The 16,032-nt window shown below is 41.9% G+C and overlaps 1 protein-coding gene across 1 annotated transcript in view; it reads left to right on the forward strand.

Moving 5' to 3' along the window:
• Positions 1-16,032, forward strand: part of LOC133019869 (rho GTPase-activating protein 26-like) — an 82,870-nt gene that overhangs the window by 35,791 nt on the left and 31,047 nt on the right. The window contains exons 2-11 of the mRNA XM_061086453.1: positions 3,802-3,897; positions 5,485-5,546; positions 5,708-5,779; positions 10,077-10,178; positions 10,626-10,736; positions 11,220-11,324; positions 11,989-12,118; positions 12,503-12,603; positions 14,237-14,331; positions 15,699-15,777. Of these exons, the coding sequence (XP_060942436.1) occupies positions 3,802-3,897; positions 5,485-5,546; positions 5,708-5,779; positions 10,077-10,178; positions 10,626-10,736; positions 11,220-11,324; positions 11,989-12,118; positions 12,503-12,603; positions 14,237-14,331; positions 15,699-15,777 (953 nt within the window). The remainder of the gene's footprint in view (positions 1-3,801; positions 3,898-5,484; positions 5,547-5,707; positions 5,780-10,076; positions 10,179-10,625; positions 10,737-11,219; positions 11,325-11,988; positions 12,119-12,502; positions 12,604-14,236; positions 14,332-15,698; positions 15,778-16,032) is intronic.

The raw sequence follows: 16,032 nt of genomic DNA on the forward strand, positions 1-16,032 counted from the left end.
AGGACACTTTGGCTGAGTGGAGGATCTGGGGATCGAAGCAACATGACCAATATGGCATTTTGAAAGGCGTTTTCCAGACACGTGCAATGAGTAAAGTAAGTTATGTATTTGTCGAAATGAGGATATATTTAAAATCTTTGTCAATAGTTTTTACGTTTCAGCTTTTTACCAACACTCAGGATATTTTCTAAGCTTATCATGAAACATAACAAATCAAAGCAGTGTCATCTCATGTAGTTATTATGACTAAATGTTAAACCCATTGTTGGAGTCCCTATTTAACATGCACGTGCAGCATCGGCACAAAACCCTGGTTCCTTTACAACAGTAGTGTTTTGCACCTTCACATCACAGCATGCTTTTTCTGGATACAAGTCCTGGTTCGGCCTGGGCTTTTCTGGTTGGACTTTGCATGTTCTCCCCTCGTACGTGTGGGTTTTCTCTGGGTGCTCGGCTTCCTCCAACAGTCCAAAGAGTTTTTAAGAGTCTCCAGGGATATTGGTTTGAATGTGAGCATTAAAAGTGTTTGTTTGTCAGCCCTGTGACTTGGGATTGGCTCCAGACCCCGGCAACGTTCAAAGAGTGGCATTGATAATGGATGTCTGGAACAAGGAGTGGATGAATGAGGAACTAATACGCACAAACTTCAAGGCTGTATTTTTTTAAACGGTCTTCTGCTTTTCTACTCCTGCAGTCTGTGGTTAGTTTTTGATGTGTGAGTGACCACGTGGCGTGTGGCCGGATCCAGAGCGAAGATTTTATCCACGACTGGCAGGTTTTCGCTTACTAGGTGCCGAGAGGAACTGTCAGTGGCACGATGGAGCAGTCAGATAAGAGAGGGAAGGGGAGTCGGAGGCCCAAAAAAATAAAAAGAGCAGCGAAGTCGGAGCGAGGAGGAGAGTGCAGAGAGAGTTATCGTTTTGTGTACCTCCGTGGACACGTAGCATGACATCAGTGCTGCCAGAGCCGGACTTGATTCACTGAGGCCACCCATGCAGAGTATAACACACTCATGCTACAAACAGAAAAGATACAAACAAAAAAAGGTCATTGAATAATGTGTGATAGAAAACAAGCACTGCAGTGGCTCTGAAAATATAGATCCAGTCGGTAATGCATTTTATTATGGTTTATAACAGTGTTACAGGAAAGTATGCATCGGTTTCTTAAAGATGATACTTCATTAACAGTCAGAAATGCCTCCTCTAACTCTCCTGAATCACATTATCGCTGCACGTGTGCTTTAGAACATGCAAAATACAAAATATAAAAGATTTTATTACCAAACCACTTGTTTCCGTTGACTGTAAACATGTGAGATTCTGCTGTTTCACACCACAACACCCGGACACTGGGTCTGCAGAGCTGTCACCTGGAGCCGCTCTTGTACCTCACAGATGACTTTACCAGGTGCTGGCTGACACACACACACACACACACACACATACACCAGTGACATAGACAGGAACAAACTCTGCTCTCCGTCTTGTCTCAAGCCTAAACATGAGTTTGTTTGCTCAACAGTGAAGAGCAAAACCACAACTGAGTGTCAACTGTCACTTCCCCTTTACTGTCGTGCACGCGGATATTGAGTAATCGCTGAGATGAGTAAGAGTAGCGGCCTCTTATGTTCTTATTTGGAGGAAAAAGCTTTGAAATGCTCAGTAAACAGGAAATTGTTGCTAATTTATATTAAAGGACACATTATGCTTTCAAAGTTTTTCTTTTCTCTGGTATGTTATGTGGGTTTTTTGTGTATGTAAAAGTTAAAAAGCCCAAAGTCCTCAGTACCTCTCCACATTCTCTTCTCTCCCATAAAAGACGCTGGTACTGAAGCTCCTGAAATGCCTCGTCAGTCGTCTAGTCCACACTTCTGGGGCATCGTGATACCGCATGACATCACCATTCTCTATATTTGCATAATACACACCTAGCGGCTAGTCCTGCATTCCTTCTGCGTGCATCAGAAACAGTGAGAGCAGAGGCCAACATTTCCCTTTCAAAGATCCAGGAGCTAAAACCCAGTGTTTCAGACAGAGGCTGAAAAGAGGAGCTGCAGCATTGGACAGTATGAGGAGAATAGTGTGTTTTCTGGACAACAAATAATAACACAAATTAAATTTACAAACCTGAATAAGAGCATAATATGTCTCCTTTAATTTGTTAATGATTTGATACATTTTAATTATGCAAATGTTTTGTAGCCGAGCAGCTTGAGAGTCATGTTGTTTTTCAGTCCATTTTCCATTTCTAACACATCCCATGTTGCTTGTATATCATTTATAATACTTGCCCTCCAGCTGCTATGTATTTCATTGAATGAACGTTTCTTTTTTTCTTCAATGGACACAGGCACTGTATAACCACAGTTTATCTTCAAGGTTGGAATGTGGTCTGATCATTCTTTAGTTATTTTGATGCAGCAGAGCCACCGTGACTCATTGCTAACTGACATCCTACAATGTTTTCATGAGTCAGTCGTGCGTGCGTTCATGTGTGTGTACTTGTATTTTGAGCATAGATCGTATATTTTTGGAAAATGAGGACATCCCTGTTTCATTGGGTTTTTTGAGGGTTAAGACTTGGTTTTAGGGTTAGAATTAGGTTCAGGTTGAGTTTTGGCATTTAGTTGTGATGGTTAAGGTAAGGATAAGGGTTTGGCAAATGCAGTATGCCTATGACTGTCCTCACGGAGATAGAATTACAAGACTGTGTTTGTGTGTGTGCCGTCATGTGTATGTTACTGGCAACTCATGCAGGAGCTGGAACGCCTGTGTTTCATTTCTGCAACTGGCAAGCACAGAGCAGATCTTTCCAAATGCACATTTTGTCCACACACACAGATATGCATGGTGAACATGTGGTATTTACACGAACATGGCCTATTGCACTGCATCTGTCTGCTCTCTCAACCCCTCTCCGTCCTTTCCCTGACTCCCATCTGTCTTTTCACGTGAGACTCTTGATCTCTCGTCTTGTTTTCGGTCTCTTTCTCTTCATATTTGTCTGGATTTCATTTTGAGTTCCATCCATATTTTCAAAACACTGCTGAAATCCGTCGTGGCTGCTTGTGCACATTTGCTGTAGTTCCTGTCCCTCATCTCTCTGGAATGATTGGCATTTTCCTGCTGGGATTGACCACATCATACTTTCACCTATATTGTAAAAGGCGACAATATACATGTTCATTATTTAAAAATTCAATGTCAGGATATTGTGCAAGTGCTGTTTTATTTCTCAGTGTCTAGTTTCTAAGAAAGTTAAAGAGGTTCCTCTGTCTCCCTCAGTATCTTCTCCTGTGTCCTTCCTCTATTTCAAACTTTGTAGTGGAGGTGACCCTGCCTTGACTTAAAACGTCCAGCAAGCTTAACTCGCTGTGAGTGGCTGTCTCCTAGGAGCTGCTAGCGCCTCATGTATTATTTGAAAGACGTCCATCCATCTGTCCGGGGCCTTTCACTGCCTCACTTGGCCAACTTGAGTCAGGATTAATGGCACTTTTCACAGCCGGTGCACAAATGCACACAAACGTAGTAGCTGTCAACCTTCATCACTAACACCACTTGGGATCCACTCACAGTATCCCCAGTCTACATTTAGGCTTTTTCCACTTACTCCCACCTTCAGTAACTGCATAAAAAAGCGAATCAAAGATTGGTTTTCTGGGACATGGTGGTAGGAATGAAGTGAGAGTATTAATGTGATGTTTTACAGTGAGTGGGTGAATAAGGTTTTTTCTTCCTCCCTAGTGTCCAAGCTGGTCAACACTTCTAAACCTCTAACATCTTCTCTCTTTTCTCTCAGGTCTGTCGACGGCCAAGAGGAAGTTTGCCGGCTCTCTCAACGAGTTTAAATTCCAGTGTATTGGAGACGCGGAGACGGACGATGAGATTTGCATAGGTGAGCTCGCCGATATGGAATCTGATCCGGGCAGTTGAAAGCTCCTCAATAAATCTGGAGACAGCACATTTCCATTTATAGTCACCAAAATAGAAACAGTCGTATCAGCTGCGATATAAAGAGCAGCTTGGTTTTCTTCCGATAGAAGCTCAAATGATCCCTCTGCTGAGTCAGTTCTGGGTCTTTTTTTAGTATCAAAGATTTATGTTTGATGGAAATCGTATGAAAGTGTAATCTTCTCTGCCAGGCCTTTTTGTTGCCTGACGAGGAGCAAATAAGGAAAAGGATACAAAAAAAACAGAAAACTCACATTTATATCCTCAAAGTTTAAAGGTAGATAAATAGATTATCACATACAGATAAATAATTATACTTAGGGATGTTGGGTAGAAGGTGATGCCCATTTAAAAACTGTTAAAATTCCACATATACACTGTGAACATTGCAGTATGGTGCTAGTAGAGAGTGGGCCGAAGTCATTTGTATCTGGTAATGTTCAGTACAATATCAATAATGTAGTATTGGTCTACATGAGAACAGTCATTCCATGAACTCATCCAGGCTTTGCAGCGCTCTGCTGTGAAACATGCGGCGGCCGCCCCACCCTCTCCTGGCCCTATCTCTGCAGGCCGCGGCTCTCAAACTGACCTCACCCACCCACCACTGTTGTTTAACTTGCCTCAACTATCTTTCCTGAACAGCTTACTGCTCGACCGGGCTGCACCACGGCTGTTTGTTTTGTAGGATAGTCTTTTCATTCACGTGTCAAACTGACGTCTTCTCTGCCGTACAATGATTGTTACACCCTAAACTGAAAAGGTTTGAAAAGTAATTGGTCTTTACAAAGTTATATAAAAATGGCCAAAAACAGTTTGTTATTTTTATTGGTTCAGCGTCTCATTATATCCACTGTGATTGATTTTGTGCGATTGTGCTAAAAGGTTTGACTGCATTTATAAGCTTCATTAAAAGGTTGTGTTGCTTTTTAATGCATTCCTGCACAGATCCCTCCTTTATAGTTGGATCCAACTTCCAAGATCCAAATCCTACAGCTTAAGCTTAATTTCGAGGAGCTGTGTGTGTGTGTTTGTGTGCGTGTGTTCCCCATATTATGATTAAGGATTAAACATGCTAACTATGTGTGTGTGTGTGTGTGTTTGTGTGTGCGTGCGTTCGCCATATAATGATTAAGGATTAAACATGCTAACTGTGTGTGTGTGTGTGTGTGTGTCTAGTGCTGGACAGGGACAGAGGCAACTGAAATTGAAACTTTGGCCCAAAACAATGCAGCCGGGCTGTGCTCACTTTGAGAGCACCTTAGAAACGAACCCTCTGAATTGAGGTTTTATTTCCAGTTAATCAATCTGATGTGTCATGACTTTAGAAACGTTTCTAAAAGGTCCAAGAACAGAAACAAAGGCGCCCTCATCACGTCTGCTCATGCCAACTCGCTTCAAACACACCCTCTGTTTCTGTTTGTACTTGTGTGTCTTTCACCATCATTTTCTCTTTTCTTTCCAATTGTGTCTTGTTTTTAATTTGTCGTTCTCGTTTTTCCCCCCTGCCTGTTGATGTGTCTGCCCTCAGCCAAGTCGCTCCAGGAGTTTTCATCAGTTCTGCAGAACCTGGAGGATGAGAGGACACGGATGGTGAGTGAGATCACAAATTGTCAGGGATCTAATAGGCTTGTAATAACTGAGTTTTTCCAGAATTAAGCTTTTCATTAGTCAGTGAATCAGCTAATTTATGTATATACGTGTCAGCAACACAGTATATGTAAATAATGTCTATAATACGTTTGTTTCTCCAGATCGAGAACGCCAGCGATGTTCTGATTATGCCTCTGGAGCGGTTCAGGAAAGAACAGATCAGCGCAGCCAAGGCAAGTGAACGACATTGTACAGCCACAGTGATGATGACCGTTCACGTGTGCTATGCACCAGTATTAACACGTGTCCGGTGGCAGTGAAACACAAGTACATCAATAATATTATGTTGTAGTTCTGCAGCTGTTAACTGGTGGACACAGCGTCCACCTAAAACATAAATTGATTAATTTTAGTTGAAAATAATCTATATTTGTTCGTGAATTTTACTGCAATACAGTGACAGAGACAAAAAGCCTCAGGTGTGATTCAACTTTGTTTTATAATGACGACAGTTAGATTTCCTGTGAGACTTCAGATCTCACTGGGTGAAGCACTGCAGGTGAAACCATTTCCTGTCTCAGAAACACTCCCCACCTGGTCGACATTGTTCTGCAATTTATCAGAGTTTCATTTACAGGAGAGTGTCTTCATTGTTTTAATATCCAGTACATCTGGATACAATTACTCATTTATTTTTTGTTACTGTACTCTTATGTAATGCCCCCTGAAATAACTGGATTAATGCAGCTCCATTAAAAACGGCACATCTACTGCTCATACAGCCTTTTTCTAAACTATTGGCAAATGAGAACCTCCAAGATAATTAGAGTATTTCCTGTAGGTCCAAAGCAATGCTCATTATACAGAACAGCGATATTAAGTACATCCTCTGATGTTTCTGCATTCACAGCTTTGCAAGGATACTTTGGAATAAGTTGAATGAACATGAAAAATATCACCAACTACTGAAAACAGTTCCCTGATAGAATACTTTGTATAGTAGTGTTGATGAAACCTTACAATCCTCAGTCTAAGGTGCTAAAGTTAGTTATTTTACCAGTGCAGCCTCACAATAACTTTGCTCAGACAGAAACTCTCTTTCAAACAAGCCTGTAATGAAAGGCTACAGTAAAATATGTGTTAAATGTGTCCAGGTCTCTTCTCCTTCACTAAGTCTCCCAGTATCACAGTCTGTGCCGTCACTTCCATGACCTGGATAGGAGATTAGAGAAATACATAATCCTGCCATAAATCACTGCTTCCCACTGGGGGGTCTCTGCGGATGACAGGGCTCCCTCACGGCAAAGGCTCTGTTGTTTTAGTGTTTCAGCGAGTATGAATCTTTTCTACCTTGACTGAGGGTACAGGACGGTATGGGAACTTTGGCCAAAAAAATAAAGTAGGTAGGACAGGGAGGACCTCAAATTTACAACACCCTTAATTTACAAGATAAGAACTACACCGGTCATGTTTTGGGGGTAATCTCCTGCCCCATTTAGTGAATATGCCATGTTTCTGTAATCTCCTTACATCAGCTCATGCTTCACATGCTCTGTGCAGTCATTAGCTATAGGACATGGAGGAGTATCTTCAGGGTTTCCTCTGATACATGCAGTATTTAACATGTTATCAGTGCATATATTCTCCTAATCCATCCCAATATAGCAGTTCATTGTTTGATTGTGACACGGTGGCCCGATTAAGATGTGAACGGGTAATCTGGGCTGTTAGGTCATCTTCGCCTGCCACAGGTTCACCTCGACGCATAGCTGCCGAGCTGAGAGGAGTTTCAGGAGAGTTACAGAGAAAAATAAGATACATTTATTTGTCCCAAACACATGCACAGACATGCACAAGCACACTCATGCAAGGAGGGAAATTTTACCTCTGCTTTTAACCCATCTGGTGCAGGACACACAGAGCAGTGGGCAGCCATGTACGGCGCCCGGGGAGCAGATGTTGGTGGAGTAAGGTGCCTTGCTCAGGGGCACTAGACAGGGTAGGGAGAATCCTCTTGGATTTTTGGACAGATCAATCCAGGTTCGTCTTTTTGTTGTTTCTCCGTGGAGTCGAACCAGAGACCTTTTCTGCCCATAGTCCAAGTTTCTGCCACTAGTCCACCGCCTCTCCTTTAAGAGAGATGGATGTGTGTCCAAAACGTGCAACAGTATTATACAGTTACTCGATTCAAATAGCTGCAGACAGGAGGTTTTAGAAAACATTGCATGATGAGGTAACTCCTTTTAAATTCAACATTCAGCAGCCTTTCAACTAAAGGAAATAGTGCAGGTCATGTGTATGTTAAATCAAAAAATCTATCCTGAAGCAATGTGAGAAGATTTTCTGATGAATGAGTTTAAATAAAGAGTTGTAAATTAAACCCACTCATACAAAATGGTTTGCCTTTAATAACCTTATTAACTTTTGAATCACCTCCCAGGTATTTATTTCAGGCTCAGGCTGTTTTTTACATGATCTGACCTGTGCCCGAACTTTTACCTTGGGAGGGGGGGATAAAAAGTTTATAGGAGCATCAACTGGCGTGTAAACATTTCTTATCTTCTCCTCCTTTAATGTATACCACAGCTTACAACTTGTTAATGCTGAAACGTTAAAGTGTGATGACTCTGTGAGACCTGACGTCTCCTCGCTGCATCAGTGTTTTTCAGTTTAAGCTCCTGACAGACTCAGCAGATTCTGCTTCTGCTGCTGGAACATAGTAACTGATAAAGTGCAGTAAATTTCTCTTACTGTCTGTAAACTTTGATGCTGTGTAAAAAAAAAAGTGAATGTTCATAAAAAAGTGCCAACGTCATCTGCTGCGTGCAGAAACAGGCATGAAGAGGTGATGTGGTTGAAGTCATGCTCCTGTGGGACTCCCTTGTAATCGTTCACGTGACGGTGGAGTCAAACATTAGTCAGTCTGGTGGCAGGACATTCAAACGTTTCTTTAACTTCACTCCTCTGACAAAGAAAAGAAAATCATTGGAGAGTTAACAAAGTGTGACAACACTTCCACCTGCTGGACTACAACAGAACTGACCCTGGAAAACCAATTTGAATGCTTCTATATATTTAATATAAAATTTGGTGAAAAGTGAGCAGTGGTTTAGAGTAAACATTAACACACACATGCACACACTACATATACCTTTAATAGCAGAGTCTAATAGAAGTAGGAGTCTTTCTGTTGGTAGTTCACGGTTTGAATGTCACACAACAGCATGTTTCAGTCAATATTACAGTTGAGGTGATCACATTGTAAATATGGCATAAATAAAAGGAGCATATCAAGAAATCCACGATGAGGGAGATACAGAGTGAGCAATTTCCGGCATGAGCATGTATTTCAACGACGCAGACTTTAAACAGAGACCTTGTTGTTCAGAGGAATGTTCATCAGCTCTGATGTTTTCTGCAGCTGCTGTCGGTTCCTCCTCCAGCCTCCACAGAGCATCAGGTTGAAGGAAAATACATTTCAAGGATAAAGTCGGAATATCAAGATAATTAAGTCGTAAACGTAGGCTAAAACTTTTTTCTTGGAATATTTTAACCTTATTCTCGAAAAGATCTGAATATATTTTTCTTGAACGCGGTCCTAATTCTCCGTGGCACAATAAACTGTAACTTTCATGACATGAAATGTACACCTCAATTTACAGCTTTTTGCTACAGCCACAAATATTCAGATTCTTACAGTAAATCTTAAATCTGATCTTCGCCCTGAAGCTCTTATCCGGTCACGTCATGAGTTTTGGATAAAGAAATGCAATAGCACTAACAAGCCAGGGCAGATGTTCGGTTAATAACACCCCAGTGTCTCTCTGACAGAGGATGACCCACCCTGACCTGCCCCTCCTCTGTTTATGTCTCTGCTTTTGTTTCCCTCCTCCGTCTCTACATCCCCACATCTCTTCCTTCCATCGGCTAGAATTAGATTAAAGTATAATGAACCAAACATGACTGATAATCGCTGATAGAACATGTTCAGGGAAGAAACGACTGCCTTGTGTGCTCTTTCCTCTCTTGATCTTCTTGGACGCTTTTCAGGTTTTTTTTCTCTCTGTAGTTTTAAAGCCAGCAGTCATAAAAAAGCCACACCCTGCTCTATCTGTCCCCGGTTCATCATTCGTCCATCTGTCCGTCTCTGATGGTGGTGATCTCAGCTCTCAGTGTGAAACAGTCTGTTGTTTTATAAGCAGCTGTGCTCCCAGGAGAAACCATTTTAAACTGGACTCCCTGACAAAGGGAAAATATTATGTGAAAGCTAAACAAAATTCACTCTAAATAAAGATCACCTTAACTCTCTGTTCTACAAACATGCTCTTAAGTCAATTTTACTCAAGGGCTGTCGATGAATACAGATGGTAGTCACTAATCAAATTAGTCTATGATAATATGTTTAAAGTTAATTAATTAGATTAGATGTTTTGTCTGTTAACATGACGGAAATGTTCCCTCTGATGTCTCTGAGTCGAATTAGCTGAGATGAGGCTTGATTATATCGTCTGTCACCCAAATCTGTTACAGGAAGCCAAGAAGAAGTATGACAAAGAGACCGAGAAGTATTGTGCAGTGCTGGAGAAACATCTGAGCCTCTCAGCCCGGAAGAAAGAGTCACATCTACATGAAGTAAGAGGCCTAAGTTTACACCATAGACTTCTTAATAAGATGGACGTCATGTCTCCGCTTCCTCCCAGTATCAAGTCCAAAATATCTGAGACACAAAGGCTGCCAATCTTGCCCCGATGAGGTCATCTCAGATATCAATCATGACATTTCATCCCATGTTTTATAGCATTGAATAACTCATTAATCCAAACTTATCAGAAACATACTAAATAAACTCAAATGACACACGACATCTTTGAGGAAAAGTGAATTCACTGTGTGCCTTGACTTTTCGATTTGGTCCAAGTCCCATCTGCTAACAGGTAGGTAGTGGGATGTATGACCTCTTCTGCAGCCAGCCACCAGGGGGTGATCAAGACAGTCTTCCATCTTTATATGCAGTGCATGGTTTACACCTGTCTTTTTTTTCTTCCACCTGATTGGTCTTAATTCCCTTCCCTGTCATAGGCGGACAACCAGGTCGATACCGTACGGCAGCACTTCTACGAGGTTTCTCTGGAGTATGTCTTCAAGGTGCAGGAGGTCCAGGAGAGGAAGATGTTCGACTTTGTGGAGCCGGTAAGGAGACACTCCTTCATTTCCCTCTTGTTTCTTAACTTTTCCCTTGAGTCGCCGAGCACACTTGCTGTTTTTCCAGCACAGTCGCTGACTCTGAGATATCCACACCCAGCAGCTGCTGTCTGAAGTCAGTTATTCTGTTGCTGGCAAACAGACGTTTGGAAGTTTCAGGTGCAGAGTTGCCCGAGGGTAACTCAGCGGTTACCCCTGCGGAAATAGAGACAATTTGTCCCACATACACAAAACAAACCTCAATTTAAGTTAAGTGGGGAAAGTATTAAGAAGGTCTATTTCACTATTGTCTTTTGTTATCATTATTTTATTCTTTCCTCCTCCTCTTCTCACACATCTGCTTCCATTACCTCCTCATCTACCTTCTGGTCCTCTCTTTATCTCACCCTCCTTCGTATCAGTTTTATCACTCCCTCCTCCTCCTCCTCTTCCTTCACTGTCCTCACTTTGTTTTCATTTTGTCTCCCTCAGCTGTTGGCATTTCTCCAAGGCCTGTTCACCTACTATCACCACGGTTACGAGCTGGCAAAGGACTTCAATCACTTCAAGACTGATCTCACCATCAGCATACAGAATGTAAGACGCACACACACACACACACACACACACACACACACACACACACCAAGATCTAAAGTGTCTCCACTTTCTCCAACTGAGCTGCTGCTTTGATTTAGGTTGCAAACTTAATAAGGTTTTGTTTGTCCAGCAATGAAAAGTCAGTCTCCTCCAAATCTGTTTAAAGTTGTGAAGGGGGTTCATTTCAGTCATTAGTGCAGTGCAAGCTGTTTTAAAAAGGTGTAATTCAAGAAGATGCCTCAGAGAAAATAATAATCTAAATGTGAAGCTGTCACTAACTGAGAGGAAATCAAAGGTCACAGTTGCTCATCTGGAAATAGTATTGGAGACTCAATGAAAAAATCGATGAAAATGGGTTGGTTAGTTTTTGTGTAATTCTGCTCACAGACACACAAACAAAGAAGAGGGGCGAAAACATTTTCTCCTTGGCGGAGATAAAGAATGATAATCAGAAACCGAAAAACTTCAAATATTTAGGATTTATAGTGCAGAGAATTTCTGCTTCATTCTGCTCTTATAGAGCTTTTTCTCTGCCTCTTGTTCTGCAGAAAAATTGATAGGTGCAGCTTCTGCTGTTGTTGAAAGTTGAGCTTTATCTCAGGATCACAACATTCGATGAAAGGCCTAAGGCGTGTGCCTCCCTGTGCTTGTGTTTGCGCAGACGAGGAACCGCTTTGAGAGCACACGGTCAGAGGTGGAGTGTCTGATGAGGAAGATGAAGGAGAATCCACACGATCACAAGAGTGTCAGCCAGCACACCATGGAAGGATACCTCTTTGTACAGGAGAAGCGTATGTATCTGCGTGTGTATATAAATGTATCACATCTTACAGAAAGGATGTATTTGAGCAACAATTTGCAGTGTGTCAGTGCCATGGAAACAGGCTCCGTTCCTGAATCTTGGTACCGTACATGCGTGTTAGTGGCATGTTTTTCTCCCACACGCATCAACAGAGCAGCAGAACAAATAAAACAATGATGAAACGACAGTTGACAAAGCCATGTGACCTGATGGAGCCGTGACAGCCACTGTTTTCTACTAAGACTCTTTATTTGAAATCCTAGTCTCCTACTGCCTCTGATTTTGTTTTTCTGTCTTTTCCCCTTATTCCTGTCTTCTTGTGTGTTGTTTTTGGTTTTAACCTTTTCTCCATTTATTTCTCTCTTTCCCTCAGGCTCATTTGTATCTACCTGGGTGAAGTACTACTGTACGTACCATCGGGAGCCCAAGAGGGTGACCATGGTTCTGTTTGACCCTAAATCAGTAGGGAAAATGGTGAGTAGCTCGGGACAATCAAATGTGCAGATACATGTAAATACACTGTTCACACTTGGTATTAACAAGCGTCCTGAATGTGTCAGCTCCTGTGACAGCTTGACCACGTTATTAGATCTCAAATCTCTCAAGGCGTCTCTTCTACCTCCCATAATCCAGAATTGAAGCTAAAATATTCCGTAAATGAAAACTACCATCCTACGCCATAGAGCAAGTGGAGTAGAGCGATTCACATGCTCGACCGATCGCTTTTCAGTCTCAACTATCAATCGTGACTTTCACCCCGTTTTTATATCATCAAAAAATGAAGTAAAACCCTCAAAACAAATATTTATACAAACATTTATATCTACAACTACCAAAAAAAACCAGAAACCATCTTTGAGAAAGTTTTTTGGTTTGGTCCATGCCTAATCCACTAACATGGAGGACTCAGGGGTTATGACCACTACGGCAGCCAGCCACCAGGGGGCAATCAAATGCTTTGGCTTCACTTTTGACTAGTCATGTGGTCCACGTCTATGGTTCACACCTGTACGTAGAGCGTTCCTCACACTGACAACCAAGATATGCTTCTCTCCTGCTTTCTTTGTTTCCCTCTGTTAGAAAAGACAGTTTTTACAAAGTCAGAAACATAAACAGTCACATGCACACAGGAGTTCCACATGCTCAGACCCACAAACACACACACACATACACACACACACACACACACAAGTTTCTTTTCAGCCTATACAGACTCACCATGTTGTCTCATTTGCGGTATGTTCTCACCCTGTACCTCCCTCTGCCTGCTCTCCAGCTCTCAGTCACACTCTGCCCACTGCTGAGCACAGCTCTCACCACTGTGTGTGCTTGGGTTTATTTTTTTTTTATTATCTCCAACACATGACGTGCTGTCAAGAGATAGTTGACAGCAGGGGAGTGTAGAAGTAAGGTTTTATCTCAGTCGTTCAGTAACAAGACAAAGAGCAAATTTGACACATGATCCACACCAGTGCACCGTCACGCAGGGAGATACTAGTGTTAGGACAGAGGCCAATTTATTCCACGACAGCCGCCTTATAAGACGAGAGCGCAGCTTCATTGTCTCAAAGTGCTTCTGTGTCTCTTTTCACTCCCACCTACGTTCTGCGTAACGCAAGCTCAGGCCTGTTTCCTGCTAGTTGCCACGGAGCATTTTGCGTCATTGCAGTAACTAGGCTCAAAGTAAAAGTAGAAAACACTCAACTCCAACTCAATAACACAGGTAAGATAAACAGAGCAAGCACAGCGACATACTGATCCCAAAGAATCACACATGCATAAAATGGTTTGCATGTACTGTTTGGATTCTGGCTGTGCTTTAACACGTGGTATCTTTAAACATAAGTTAGAGAACATGAATAATATTGAATAAAGGGTGGTGTAAACACAGCATTTCCACCATGGATGTGTTGGATCAAATTCTGAGCGAGTCATTATTGTGACAAAACTGATTATAAAAATATTTATGTTCTCCGATTTGTCAGAAGAAAACCTCAGTCCTCATTCCAGACTGTCATCTGTTCTGCCGGTTCAAGATTTTGCATGTCTCACACTACTAGTACTGTGTCCCATGATGCTTTTCTCTTCCCCCCTCTTATTCTCTCAGGGAGAAGAGGAGAGCTTCATCCTCAAGTCCTGCACCAGGAGGAAGTCAGACTCCATAGAAAAGAGGTTTTGTTTTGATGTGGAGTCTGTGGACAGGTCAGTGACCGATCTTCCTTTCACCCACTTCCACCTGGTTCCTTTTCACATTTTTCCCACTCAACTTCTTATCAAGACGACGCATTACATTTCTGGTCAAGGTACAAATCGTGTCTTTATTAATCAGTGTAATGCAAAATCCAAACTTTACTGTACTTTAAAGGTCCTATTATTCATTTATTTACAGTTTTCCAAAACTGTAAAATCAGGGCTGGTACAACTTTGGCAATATGCTCTTTGATTTATAAATTAAGAATCTAATTAAATCTACTTACTCACATACCGTACCTGGGATGAAGACTTTTAGGAAGTTTTATTTCTTACCAGTAAGAAGAAGACACAAGCAGTGTTTTACAAGGTGTAATTACAGGTAGGATGCACACGGGGGTGCTGTTCAGTTGAGTTCGACCTGGGGACCGGACAGTGTGGCTGCTGGTCTTCCTCTCAAGCTTTGCCCCCTGCAGTGTTTTTCTTCCTACTCCCCTCTCCTCCCCCTCTTCCTCTTCTATCTCCTCTTTTTACTCTCCTCCCTCTCTGCCTGCTGTTCTTCAGCCCCAGACCTCCTCCATCGAAACAACCTCACCTTGTCATCCCCCCCATCCTTTTTTTCCTGTTCCCACATGCCTCTTCTTCTTTTTTATTCATTTCTTCTTGTGTTATTGTTGTTGTATAGACTAGTATAAGCACATTAAGGGATTTCAAGGTTTATACTAATTTGCATTTGTAGAATGTGGCTGTACACTCATAACTGTTTGTGTTTGGATGAATGTTCTGCAGAGGAAACATGACCGAAAGACACTGTGTAGACTGGTGTGAGTGTGCGTGTGTGTGTGTGTGTGTGCATGCTTGTGCATTTATCAGGATCATATATCATAGTTACTCTTAGTTTCTTACTCAAACAACTCCCCATTCGGTTGTTTTATTCATAAGCTGAGCTCTTGGTCCTTTTTCATCCTTTTATGGAGAAACAAAGCAGTTGATCATCTGTTTTGGTGAAAAGTGATATTGTAGTCATACGTCAGGCACCCATGCATGAATAAGCTTTGCTTTTTGAATGAGGTTTCGATACGGACACAGATCCTTTCACCGATTCTGGAGGACAAGCGTTTTATAAGAAATGCATTGTACCGATTTTTTTCAACTCGTTTGTTGGAAAAACTCCAAACGGAATTCTGAGAAGCTCTTTGTTTAAAGTGTGATCCTACGATTACAGCTGTAGTTTGTTTTACAGGCGTTGCTGCACTCTGTATACTCACTGTATTTGCATCTACTTAGTAGACAACGTTGGCCACTGACCTCAATATTCAATAAGCAATTGTTTTGGCTTGTGCGTTTGTATGTGTGTGTGTTTTTGTGTGCATGCGAAGGCCGGGAGTGATCACCATGCAGGCTCTTTCAGAAGAGGACCGGAGGCTGTGGATGGAGGCCATGGATGGGAGAGAACCGGTAGGTTACTATGGTTACCGGTCTGTTCTTATGTGGTGAAACAATACATAAAGGCAGACACAGAGGTACAATATGTTTGCTAAGTAAAGCAAGAGCTCCAATATCAACACTATTTTTTTTTCAACTGTGTGGCGTCAGCAGCGTTCCTCCCTCACAACATTTGATATATCACAAAGCCGCACTCTCTGATTAAAAGGTTCGACAGGGAGGAGAAATGCAGAAGTTTTCCAATAATCTTTTTTCCTGTGAAATACT

This window comes from Limanda limanda, chromosome 14 (genome assembly GCF_963576545.1).
Source record: "Limanda limanda chromosome 14, fLimLim1.1, whole genome shotgun sequence".
Classification (NCBI taxonomy): Eukaryota; Metazoa; Chordata; class Actinopteri; order Pleuronectiformes; family Pleuronectidae; genus Limanda; species Limanda limanda.